We start from the raw sequence: 13,160 nt of genomic DNA, 5'->3' as shown, positions 1-13,160 counted from the left end.
TGTAAATATCTACAAAATATATTTTTTTCCAGAAAAATTAATAAATCATGCATTTAAGGGTTAAAAGCATGATTACTTTTAATATTTGCCCTAAGAATAAGAAATGAATCTTTAAAAAATATGTGATTATTTAAAAAAAACATATGTTCAAGTTGATTTTTAAGGAGATGATTTTTTTGTTTGAATATAAGCATAATGTTTTGATTCGTTGTAATAAATACCTGTGATGGTAGTTTTCATTGATAAAACTGTGTTTTATTATTAGTTTATATACCAACCTTAACTTTCCATCGAAAAATAGGACACAAGTAGGTTACTTTGGTCTACTGGCTGTCATTTAAATGTGTACGCCTCTGAGACGTATTTTAAGGCTTTATGTACCTATAAAATAGAATAGGCTTCTAGGGTTAGTGGCATAAGTGATGAAATCGTGTAAAAACTTAAAGGACGGACCTACGGTCGACTTTGCCCCAGTAGGCTTAGAAAATCGATCTTTCCGTGGGGTTCATTTTAAATATTTCTGATAATAATAATTATCAGAAATAATAATAATTACATGGCATTTATATAGCGCAGTTTAGTGTCATTTCACTTCAAGTGCGCTTAACTATAACAAACTTTAAAATGTTAATTCAGTATTAGTGGTTCTTAAAATTATTCCTACAGTGTGCCTTACCCAATACAGATCTAATATTATAACACTAAGTACACTGTTTATACAAAGTGATGACAAAACTTAGAATAACAATAACAGCAGGACAGGACAAAACAAGAATATTAAAACTAAAACATAATATAAAACAGGAGTCACGACTAAAACGAACGATGAAGGATTCTGATGAACGTATTACTAAAACCTTAAATGTTTCTAGAGGGATCCTTCGAAAAGTTACTAACTCATCGTCTAGAAAAATAAAATTTGGTGCTTACTGGTAATTTTATAGTTTATAAAATTTTTCTATAAGTTATTTTAATGGTTAGGATCTGTTTTTATTTATAGAGAGTTAAAGCTACAAATACCCAGCACTAAATTAAGATACTATTTTTTAACAAGGCAGCACTATCGATGACAGTATTTCAGCCCCGTTTTATCTATGGCATTACCTTTTGACGTATAATAAAAGATGGCGAACAATCCGGTGACTGGGGAACTGCTCTCTTTTCAGGAATATTCTCCTGTCCACAATAACCATGGCCGTGATGGAAGCGCGAGATTGGACGTGGAAGCCGTCCATACTTCCGGATATACCCTGCCACAATCATCCGACTCCTTGAGCGACCTGAGGAACGATTTACAAGGCTCCAAATTTTCGCCAGTCGATAATGAGACACCACCTCCAGGTTTGTTATTGTTTTTAAAACTACCCGACTTATTTTTCGTTTCGCCTTGTTTTGTATTATTAAGCAGGTAAAATCCAGACTCCAACACTAAAATCTTAAAATAGTCTGTGTTTATTTCGTGACATTACTTCGAAAAACACGCCCGTTCATTATTGATAATATTGTCGTTTGGTATAGCCTGTCTTTAAAGCTTATTATTGCATGAAATGCTGTGTTTTAACGTGTTGTTTCTTGCCGTTATAGATTAATCAACACGTTGTATTTGTTTATTATCGGGTATTTTGTAGACTAATTGCGTGACAAAGGCGTAAAATGGGAAATAATTGTCAACGTTTTTGCGATGTAAACGTCACCTAGTGCAATATTATTTGTGTTGTGGCAAGTACGTAGTTTTTAGTCACCAAAAATATTAATGTTTATTTTTTCTCTCTTGGTATAATTTAAAATGGGTAAGTTTTATATAGTCTTATTTTAATATTGTACGAATTCCATATTAATAGTGATTTTATGTCTTGCCACCGAAAATAATTGCCAAATTCCGCTGCAAAGGTTTAAAAATTCAACTTAATTGCTACAAGAAACATTATTTTTCTCTTATTCCGCTTCACTCTTAATACGCAATATTTCACTTTCAAATAAATGGATAGATTTATTAATTCAAAACATGATTTATTATGTCGGGGGAGACGGAAAAATACGCACTTTCAATTTCGTTTATTAAGTCACTTACGCGATATGTCAATTAGTATGCGGCGCCGTTATAGTCGCAGCCGACGGCGACTATGTTCATATCAAGAGTTGGATTATATTCATAATATCGTAATTCATACCTACAAAATATTTCATAGACACTGCTGCCAACCAAACTAAATTAGTATTGCCACATAAAATAAATAATATCATCGTGTATAATTAATCCATATTAATATGTAAGTCAATGTATTATTTATAACAAATAAACAACATACAATTAAATTAAATAACCCGAATAACAAACAAATAGAATGAAATGTGATTAAACGTATTCCGTTTAGGTAGTTTAGGTTAGGTTAGGTTAGAACATGGGAAAAAGTATTAGAATTGAATCACAAACCAGTCTATACAAACCTAGCGTAGCCCACAAACTACTTGAAAACTGGTGTGAGGTTTGGTATTTCCGGCAAATGTCACATTATTTTGTTTCTTTGAAATCTCGTGAACAAAAAGCTATCATGGCGTTATGATTTTGGTTGACGACTGGTGTATATCGTGTATGTGAAATAATTTAAACAAAATTAAAATTTGAAGTGTTTATTTTTGGTTTTCCCCAACATTTATAGTAATTTTTAGTAATATTATAACTAAATTCAAGTATCAATTCAAAGTAAACATTCCATATTTACCGTGAAGCGGAATTCGTAACCTTTACCCAAGAAACGGTAAAGTTTCTGAATTCCGATGCATGCTTATGCAATAAATAACATTTATTTTTAACCTTAATTACTGCAAGAAACAAAGAACATGAGACTTTGTTTCAACAATTTCTTTAAAAAAATCGCTCAGAGCTTATTTCATCTTTGGGGATGTTGTGTGGACGGTCTTTTTGAGGAGAGAAGGGAATGAACATGGGTCTTGAACACATAGTGAGTCTTGTGGGAGAGAAGAAACACCGAGGCCGGGAAATCGTTCCATAGCTGAGTTGTTGAACTCAAGAGCGAGTCGTAGAAGCGACCCGTTCTCGTGTGACAAATTTCAACTGTGTACATGTGTTAGTCGTGCGTTTGGCATGTTTCCCGACTATGCACCGGTGCCGAAGGGATCAATGATGCTATTCTTCCTGACGCCTGTGCTTTAAGGATTGCAATCCGTTCCAATCCGAATCTATCAAACGGACCGGATGATTTATTGCTTTTTTTGTTGTTTGACAGCCAAGAATCACAACTTCTGGACGGTGGAGTATTATCAGAAATACTTTGACGTCAACACCGATGACGTGATCCAGCGCATTCTATCCTCCGTGGTGCCGCAGCGGGCCGGCACTGGCTACTTCGATCAGACTATACGGGCCAAACCTGACATGTATGGACCTTTCTGGATCTCCACAACACTGGTCAGTATTCATTTTGTACATTATAATATCTAATTTTTATTGGAAGAAATTTTCTTAATGTAATTAAACTTTGAATGTAATATGCCATCAATGTAATATATCATTGAAGAAGGAGATAATACTAACAAATATACATATCTCTAGTTAGAAGCATAATTGAATACAACTCAGTAGTTTGGTCTCCCTCTTACAAAATTCACGTTAATAACATTGACGAATACAAAAAAAATTTCTAGGCGTATAAATTTTAAATTAAATATCCCACTCGAAGACTTACAATATCATTTCTTATTAAATACTCTAAAAATACACACATTGAAAGACAGGCGTAAAATAAACAACTTAAGGCGATGCCATACTTAGTAATTCAAAATCATGTGTTTTTGGTTTGAAAATTTGGTCACCTAGAAATGTTTCAGATGCTTTAATTAAATAATGCGAGTAGAATACATCTTGGCCTTTGAAATAATCGAGTATTTTTTAGATAAGTCTTTTTATAAGCCCAGAAAAAAATAATGTAAAGGCCTATGAAAACAGCTTTAAAGTTCACAATCTCCTACTTACGAACCCATTTTCGGTTATGATTTTATTGTATAATGTGGCAAATTAAGTTATTTATAAAATGATCGAAAAAAAATTCAATATTTATGCCTGAACATCCACAAAATAAAATAAAAGGCACTTTTTGGCCATGTTTTTTTCTTACATAAATCAAAACAGGCGGATGGTGTTAAGCGGGAATTTAAACCTTATCGCCATCTACGTAAGGGTTGTTATTGATAGCGGCTCAATTTAAAATACTACACGACGTAGTGCATCGCCTTAACTTTTTTATTAAAAATTCAATACCTTCTGCCTCACAACATCGCCGATTGAGGATGCCATAGTCTCACTGGCTCCAGACGGTTAGGAGCAGTTGGGACTGTTGTGCGGTATTCACGTAAAAAATTAAAAGTACTTTCAGTGGTGACAATATTTTTTGCAGATATTCACGATAGCCATCAGCGGCAATATCGTCAACTACCTGCAGCACGCCAACACGTCCTACCACTGGAAGTACGATTTCCACCTCGTGTCGTACGCGGCCACCGCCATCTTCTGCTACACCTTCCTCGTGCCCCTCGGCCTGTGGGGCGCCCTCAAGTGGACCCTGGACGAAGCGGAGGTAGAGATAGCGCAGGAAGAGGTTTGTTGTCTGGTTATTTTATTCTAGGACAAAACAGACAACATTGGAGAGAAGTAAAAAACTAACAAACAACAAACCTATCCTTTCTGTTTGGGAGACGGGTACTGTAATATACCACTGTGGGTATTCAAAAGGTATCTCTCCGGAGATATCGTTAGTATAAATCACTTAGGGGGTATTTCACTATCTCTGATTATGTTCTGACTAAGCACTAATCCGCGGATTAGTCATTTTTTCGTTTTCACTATATCTGAATAGCGCTAACGCTCGGGTTAAAGTTCGATTTGACTAATCAGTGCTCGAACCTCACGTTAGGCGCTATTCCTCGAATCAAATATGGCGTCAAAACATTCCGAGTTTGACAGCGGAGAAGTGAGTCGAATTTTGTTGCGAATTATTATGGATACCGAGGTTTTTGATTTACAGAAGCAGGTGAAAGGGCGGCGATGCGAAGGCCGCGAGTTTTAAGAGCTCGAATGAATTTGAATGCTTGTATGATCCATCCTGAATTATTTGTTTGTGTTCAAAATAAGAAACAATGTATTAATTCGACACGAATCTATCTAAACATGACAGCCGTGGCAGTAGATGGAGTAACTGCAAACATTTTGCGATGTTGCCAGACTATTTCGAGTGTTGTCTATCCGGAAGCTCGAAACAATGGTGAAACGGTCGCCGTTGAATAACGTAGTTATTCTGATCTTTAAAGCCAGCCAACGGCTAGCTAGTCAGATATTTAGCCCGACATAGTGAAATACCCCCTTAGACTGGGCCCTTTTCTCCAGTCTTAGATGCTCTTGGAAGATGGGAATTCTCCAATTAACACGTAGGTTCTTTTGAATAGTGGAACTTTATTGTAGAAACAAAACAATACGTCTTGGTCTAGCTCGAGGAGCGGGGATGAGTTTAGATCTGGTGGACGCGCATCGCCCGTACTGAAGGTCCCTAGCCGCCCCTCGGCAATCTCCCGAGGTTCCGAAGTCTCGCGACTAATTAATAACATACACGCCTTTGAGCGCAACATAACAGGTACCTACGCCGTCCCGGGAACTCCATAGGTCACCTCAAGTGGTTCCCTACATTGGGGACTTATCAGGGATATATATACCGGATTCATGGGGTGAGGTTTGTTCGGGTCTTGGTGGCGGATACGTTTGTCCACCAGCTGGTGGAGGGCTGAGATCGGGAGAGGCTGGTTGAGGACCTTTGACTGCTCCAGCCGGACTCTCTTGACCTATTGTCTTGCACCGCAGTGGAGGGGATGAATTCGTACGTCCGTCACTCTTGGACGCACTGACCCCCCAGGTCTTGAAGAGACCCATGTCGTAGGAAGGAGGAAACACAGAGGCCGGAAAATCGTTCTATAGCCGAGCTGTTGAACTCAAGAATAAGTCATCGAAGCAACCCGTTCTGATGTGACAAATATCAACCATGTGCGTATGTTAGGCGCGCGTTTCACCTGACTACGGTGTCAATAACGCTAGTTCCTCAGAGCATCTTCCATTGTAATACCGGTAGAACACTGACAGCATACCTACCTGACGCCTGCGATTTAAAGATTGCAAATCCGTTTGTTAAGAAAAGGTGATCCAACAGACCGCCCGTTTCTTCACAGATTCCAAGTTTCTTTCAGATATTTTGGGGCTCCAAAACAGAGGTGGCTGCCAAACTCAACAGTGGGGCGCACTTGCGATGTGTACAGGGTCAGCAGTTGTGTACTATTTGCAGTATCTGCGGGCCTTGTACAGTACGCCCAGCTTCTGAGAGGCCAACTTCACTCTGGCTTCGAAAGAGACCCCGTGCCTGAGCTGGTTAATTAGTTACACCAAGCATATCAATGAAAGGCATGTTGGGAAGATTGTTTCCGTTGAAGGAGACTAGATTATCATTTCGATCTCTTTTAGATGTAATCAGACATGATTGGGTCTTTGAAACATTAAATTCGAATAGGTTATTCTTACCCAAGAAGAAACCCTCTCGAGATAATCGTCCATTCTCTGCTTCAAAGCCCTCCGAGCTGTTGGAGTTTGTGTATCCTTTGGAGGCCTGTCAAAGAAACAGTCATCATGGACTGTACTGTCATCCGTGTAACAATGAATTGGTGCACTTGACAAGAGGTCATTGATGTGCAGCAAAAACAAAGTCAGAGACAGAACTGATCCCTGTGGGACACCAGCATTTATTGAGTGTGAGGAAGAGGTGAAACCATCAGCGACCGTCTGAAACAACCTTTCCCTCAAAAAGTCGGCAATCCATCTACACAAGGATGCGGGAAGTCCGTAAGAAGGCAGTTAGACAAGTCCTCGATGCCAAACCCGGTCAAAGGCCTTGCAAATGTTCAGTGCAACCGTTTGGGTCTCACCGAAATGTTCCAGGCACCTCATAATATAAACTAACCTCACCTAACTATCTAACCATGATGCCGTTTCCCACAGGGGTAGGCACAGAGAATGGACTGCCTCACAACTCAAATTTCTCGCTTCATTTGCATTCATACTCTTCGGCTATTCAGACCCAAGACATGACTTGATAAAAGTATTTAATTCACTTGGTCGCATCATATATTCTTGACTCTGTGTAGAAACGGGCGGTACGTTTGATAGATTCCAAACAGATTGCAATCTTTAGAGGATGGGAATGCGTCCTTGTTCCACCGGTATTTCAATGGAAGATGCTACTAAGAACTTATTCGGCACCGGTGCTGTTATGAAATAAACTTTCTCACAATTAAAACATTCAAACCCGCAATATTTTTTTGAAATCAAGTACTTTGTGTATTTAAATATTTTGATATGGTAACCCCATAAGGGGTGTTAACCATTATTGGGGGAGGCCTCCAGTCCCCAGCTCTGACGGAGGGCAGAGTTCTCTTCGTTCGCAGCTTTCAACCGAACCGGTTGGTGTTTCGCTTCTGTTTTAAGTGTTTTAAACAAATTAAGTACTAGTAAATTTCGAGTCAGTATTTTCCGCTGCTGGACGTCTACAAAATCATCGCCCTGCGGTATCGTTCCAGTTTTATTCTGTTTATTTCTGTATCTGCCTTCTTCCGATAGATTTAACCACATTTTCCATTCTTTTAACCGTCCACAAAGAGATTTAAGCTTTTCCTACGCGTAGATTCAAGTGCTGTAATATAGGTCTTCTTGAAGGCATTTTGTAGCACCATAACTGGATTGTTTTATTTCCAAGAAATCCCTTGTTCTATCCACCTATAGGAGGCGGCTGTTCTCTCTCCATTCTAACGAACTGAAGACACGAAACCCGCATGAGCTAGCCCGGTAGTCGTGAATATTCTATATTTAATTTCCCTATGCGGTTCGAGTCCGTGGAAACCCATCATCTAACAGTGCATAGTCGGGAAAGACACCAAACGCGCGCCCAAAAATTTGTGCTTATTTGTCACATGAGAATGGGTCATTTCTACAACTAGTTCTTTAGTTCAACAACTCGGCTGTGGAACGATTTACCGGCCTGAGTTTACTTCCTCCTACAATATGTTCACTCCTCAAAAAGACGCTCCCCACATCACCCCCAAAGATGACAGGCCCTGAGGAAACTTATTTTCCTCACTTCCTTCTGTGTGGAGTTAACTCTTTGCACGCGGCCGTATCAACTGTTGTTACGGCAAAAAGTCTATACTCACACGCGGCTGTATCAACAGTTGATACGGAAACTTTGACGGCCGATATTCCAGCGCTCTTTCGTCATAAATGTATTTCTTGCTCACTTGGACATTCGTAGAACTATCACGATGCTGACATCTACAAGAATTTCTCAAAAATAACATTGTATTTCATAAAAAAAGATCGATAATCAAGTGCGCCTTTTAGCCCTTTAGTTTACATTTTTGTCAACGGATGGCGTTAGTACTAGTATGTCAATCATAACTTTTCATAACTAAAAATGATAAGTGATCATAGTGTCCCACTTGTGTCTATCAACGCAGTGGCCTAAGTACACACACGCCGAGAGTGGTTTATTTATGACGCCGAGTGAATGGCGGGACCACATTGAAAAGTTACGGTACGTCTTTGTATGAAATTTTATGTTTTTGTTTTTATAAACATCTAAGAGTGTTGACACACGAGGATTTGTTTTCATATTGTGAAGAATAATCTGTTCTGTCTATATAGTCCAATAAATCATGCCAGAATGCTATAATTTGACATTTAATTGCGTGCATAGGTATTTGAAAATATGTACCGCGTACGGGTATAGATAAAACGGAGCAAATTAACGCGTTCAAAAGGTTAATGTAGAAAAAACATGCAAAAATAAACCACTGTTTTTTTTCCTTTTCAGGAGAGAGCCGCAACCCCAAGCATGATCTCTCTGTTCTGCGTCTACGGCTACTCTATCTTCATCTATATCCCAGTCAGCGTTCTGTGGACAATCCAGGTATCCTGGCTCCAATGGCTCCTTGTCCTGACAGCGGCTTTACTGTCCGGCACCGTCCTGGTCTATCTGCTTTTGCCTGCATTGAAACGGTCCAAACACTCGCTGATTCTGATTGGAGGCATTCTGGCGTGCCATTTCCTGCTGGCCGCCGGGTTCATGCTGTACTTTTTCCACGTGCCAAAGGCAACGTTGGTCGCGGTGATCGCTCAGCCGGTTGTAACGCCAATCGTACCTGTGCCTAGCGGGTAGAAATTTAATTCAAGATGTAATTATTGTTATAAATTATTAATTTCTGTTAACCTTATAAACGCGGCTGTCGTGTGTGTGGTCTACCGGCGGCTATTACATTATGATCAGTGTTTGAAAATATTGTGAAAAAAAACTATACAATATATCGTCGACGAAGAAATAATACCGTCTGAGCGAAATACAGGCTAAAAATCATGTAATTCGATAGAGAAGCGAAATCCGCGTGTGTGTATACTTAGTTCATAATACTACCACTAGATATCGCGCAAAGCGGCAAAACAGCAATACCACAAAACTAACATTGGTTATATATTGAAATAGATAACCCCCATTTCCAATATTCCCGCCACAACATAATTTTGACGTGCCACGAACTTGTTGAGTTTACAAGTACTACTCAATTGATTTTTGTCATTTGGGCAGTATTGTTTATTCGTCGACGAAATACGGCGTTAAAAATACGGATATAATTTAAAGATTTTTTTTTCGTTATTTGTTTTTGGGGTGTTATGCCGTGTTGCGCTAACTCCTTCTTTAGAATTGATACGTTAATGTTAGCTCAGAGGGTTGGAGCTGGCAACACGGTATCACATCCTTATACATAAGCTCACATTTTAACACAACCTCAAATAACACATCTGCCCTGATGATGGACACTGCATGATGTCCGAAACGTTGGCTAAAGAAGGAGTTAGCGCAACACGGCATAACACCCCAAAAACAAATAACAAAAATAATTTTGGCCGTGAAAATCTTAAATCATATGATTTAAAGATCTTCACAGCCAAAAGTATTACATATTGAGATTGTTTTTTGGGTTATCATGCCATGTTGCGCTTCCTCCGTCTATAGCCAGGGTTTCGGGCGGCTTTACGATGTCCATCTTCAGGGCAGATTTGTAGATTGAGGTGAATTGTGTGTTTATGTATTTAGAAGTGATATGCAGAACACGTAAATCCGCATAGGGCCGGTATTTCAGTATAATAATGTGTTTTTCGCCGTTTAGTTTTGGTGTATCCGTCAGTACGGGATACGAAAAACTATTAAGCTTTGTCCCGTCATCTTAAGAGTTAAACGCTGTCCAAAACGTTGGTTTTGGAGAAAAAAGAAAAAGGAAGCAAAACACGGCGTAATACCCCGAACATAAGGATGAAAAGTAACTATTGCTCACAAAGTGAAACAAAGTTCAATGTCCGTTCAGTTCAAGACATCAATGGTCAAGTGTTTTCTACTATACCAATGGCAACGTGTTTTGAAAATGTGGTCCAAACATATAACATATATCTACTTGAAGGTGCCGAGAAATTCTATAAAAGTCAAACATGGAGAAACGCAGGAATATCCCGTAAAAACATTTAGCTACTAAATTCTGAAATATCGTTGATGTATATTGTTATATCGGCACTTTATCACTGATGTTTCTTGTCGATATTCTTCAAACCCTGATCCCTGATGTTTAACTAAAACACGCCTCATCGTGAGGGATATATTCCATTGAAAAAACCAGCATTCGAAATGTTATATTTTTATTTAATTTGTGTGTTTTACAGAAAATCAATTTATGATCTTAAATTCTCGTATTGCATCAATTATAAGACAATTACAGAAGGGTTTTTTCACAAACGAAAGCCCTCTTGGCCGTTTCTTTGCGAACCCTTATTAGACGGATTATTTTGTTAACCTAAAAGAAACACACGTTATCCAATAGATGCAGTACAGAAATGTACGTTAATTTTTAACTTTCTCGACGATACATAATATTTTTAATTTAAAACTACATATTATTATTCCAGAAGATGTATTTAATTAGGCTGTTAAAAATTCCATTGTATTAAGATACAGAATATTATTATTTTTTTTTCTTTACTAATAATTATAATTTTGTCGAAGGAGTATTTTGTGTATAAAAATAAATAAATTAATTGAAAATTTTGTTTTATTTCATGTTTGTGGGTGTAGCAATGAAAAAGTTGACCTTTGGTTAGTAGCAGAGTTCCTTACATAAAAAATTGTAACACTGTGTGGGGATTCTTTTACATATATTATATCTATGGTTTCGGTGTATAGGACTTACAGCATTGACGGATTTACCATTGTTTATTGGCCGGAGCGCCGAGCCTGTATTTTTTTTCGGGTAACTATGTTTGCCAAACTTGTGATGGAATGATAATGATATCAACATGTGGAATTTTTAGGTCACAAACGCAACCAATTTGTGCAATGCCATTTTCACCTGGCATCATGAAATTTATATAACTTTCTGTCTGTAATTTCTAGATCACAAACCCAACCAATTTGTACAATGCCATTTTCATCATAAGCTATGTAGGTTTAAAGCAGTCCTTGAGCTGCAGACCGTGCGCCAGAGAGCTGATGATGGAGAGGAACTGAAGGTAGTCTCCGGAGTAAGGTTCACGCTGCTCGGCGGAAGCCAGCAGGAGAATGGCCGAGCGAAGTGTGCTGTTGAAGTCTTTTCGAAGATTCTCACCTGTCAAATAGAAATTGGTTTAAAGTGGAATAAAGTTATCGATTATTATTCAACTAGCGTTGAAAGTAATTATCCTTTTATTTTCAACGTCTCTTATTGCCGATTGATCTAAATTTTGCTGATCCTATTTTCAAAATAACTTAGTTGTATTTTGCAAAATGATGTTTGTTAGTAAATTGTTTCGTATTTATAAAAAATCAATATATATATATATTATAAAAGTAAGTGTGCGTGCCGCTAAAAGTCAGAAACGAGTCCCAGTACAATCAAAGGTAGTTATATGGTGTGGTAGCCCTCTATCCCCCATCCATGAAGAAGGTTCCTGTTTTTACCTAAAGGGCGTGCTTTTAAAGATATAGGTGCTGGTAGTTTCACCCTCTAGAAATTCTGGAACATTCGAGAGCATTCCAAAACTTCCTGGAATGTTCGGGAATAGTCTGGAATGTTCGGGAACATCCTAGACATAATGAACTAAAAATGGGACTACAGGCCGTTTCCTTTTAGTAAATTCGTAATTATGACGGTACATTGGTATCTCTAATTAGTATAAAACACAGTCACTATCCGCGTCTGACTGTTTGTGCGCTTAGTTCTTCTAAACTATGCAACGGAGTTTGATAGGGTTTTCACTATCATTTAGAGCATTTCTACCTGAAGGTTTATACATATAATACATGCATATTATATTTATAGAAAGTAGAGAAAAGTCTATGTTTTATAATCAAGTCGTAAACATATATTTTCAGGCACTACATTACTAACGCTGGCTAAACCTTATGAGATACATCAAAATAATGTACTATGGAATTGTATATCTTAAAAAGGCCTACAGAAAACTCTGTGATGGTATATGTCTATCTATAACCCCCCGCAACGCAGTTATGTACAGTTAGGTACATGTCAGTAGGTTAGAATAAGTAAATAAATATTTTTCAGACAAGCAATCTTCCAAACTGCACAGTTGGTTCGTGCAATCTTTTTGTGGAATAAAAACAGAATATTAACAATAAATTTAGTAAAAGCAATAAATACTTGGGCAATACCTCTATTAACATACTCATTTGGCATAATTAAATGGTCTAATACAGATTTAGATAACTTAGAAAGATTAATTAGAACTACGCTAACAAAGTTTAATTGCCATCATCCAAATTCAGCTATAGAACGAGTTAATTTACCTAGAAATTTAGGAGGTAGAGGTATAGTCAAAATAACTTCTTTGAAACATAATCAGGTAGAAATGCTAAGAACTTTTTTTCCATAGGAAAGCTCATAGCTCAGAAATGCACAAAATAATTTGCAAGGCAGATAGAAATATTACACCTTTAAATTTATACGATGAGAATGCCAACATTTTTATAAATCCCAACCAGGAATTATTAGATTCCTGGTCAAATAAAATTTTACAC

General features: G+C 37.8%; 1 protein-coding gene across 2 annotated transcripts; it reads left to right on the top strand.

Annotated features, from left to right (window-relative positions):
- Window positions 1-1,118: 1,118 nt before the first annotated feature.
- Window positions 1,119-11,185, top strand: LOC149409694 (protein YIPF1). Of its 2 annotated transcripts, none has more exons than XM_089649421.1 (4): window positions 1,119-1,341; window positions 3,249-3,430; window positions 4,416-4,616; window positions 8,919-11,185. In XM_089649421.1, exons 1-4 carry the CDS (start codon window positions 1,125-1,127, stop codon window positions 9,261-9,263), a joined length of 945 nt encoding a protein of 314 aa, XP_089505547.1. In that variant the 5' UTR covers window positions 1,119-1,124; the 3' UTR covers window positions 9,264-11,185. The 2 variants fall into 2 exon arrangements, with proteins under 2 accessions (XP_089505547.1, XP_089505548.1); XM_089649422.1 differs by lacking the exon at window positions 1,119-1,341 and adding an exon at window positions 1,648-1,790.
- Window positions 11,186-13,160: the final 1,975 nt, after the last annotated feature.

This window comes from Hesperophylax consimilis, chromosome 30 (genome assembly GCF_061612785.1).
Source record: "Hesperophylax consimilis isolate HC1 chromosome 30, BYU_Hcon_1.0, whole genome shotgun sequence".
NCBI classification, from domain to species: domain Eukaryota; kingdom Metazoa; phylum Arthropoda; class Insecta; order Trichoptera; family Limnephilidae; genus Hesperophylax; species Hesperophylax consimilis.
This window is presented reverse-complemented; position numbering and strand designations above follow the sequence as displayed.

Coding starts and splice junctions, on each gene's coding strand:
- LOC149409694 (XM_089649421.1), top strand. CDS start 1,125: ATGGCGAACAATCCGGTGACTGGGGAACTGCTCTCTTTTCAGGAATAT. Junction 1,342..3,248: donor TAATGAGACACCACCTCCAG/GTTTGTTATTGT, acceptor GTTGTTTGACAG/CCAAGAATCACAACTTCTGG. Junction 3,431..4,415: donor TCTGGATCTCCACAACACTG/GTCAGTATTCAT, acceptor TATTTTTTGCAG/ATATTCACGATAGCCATCAG.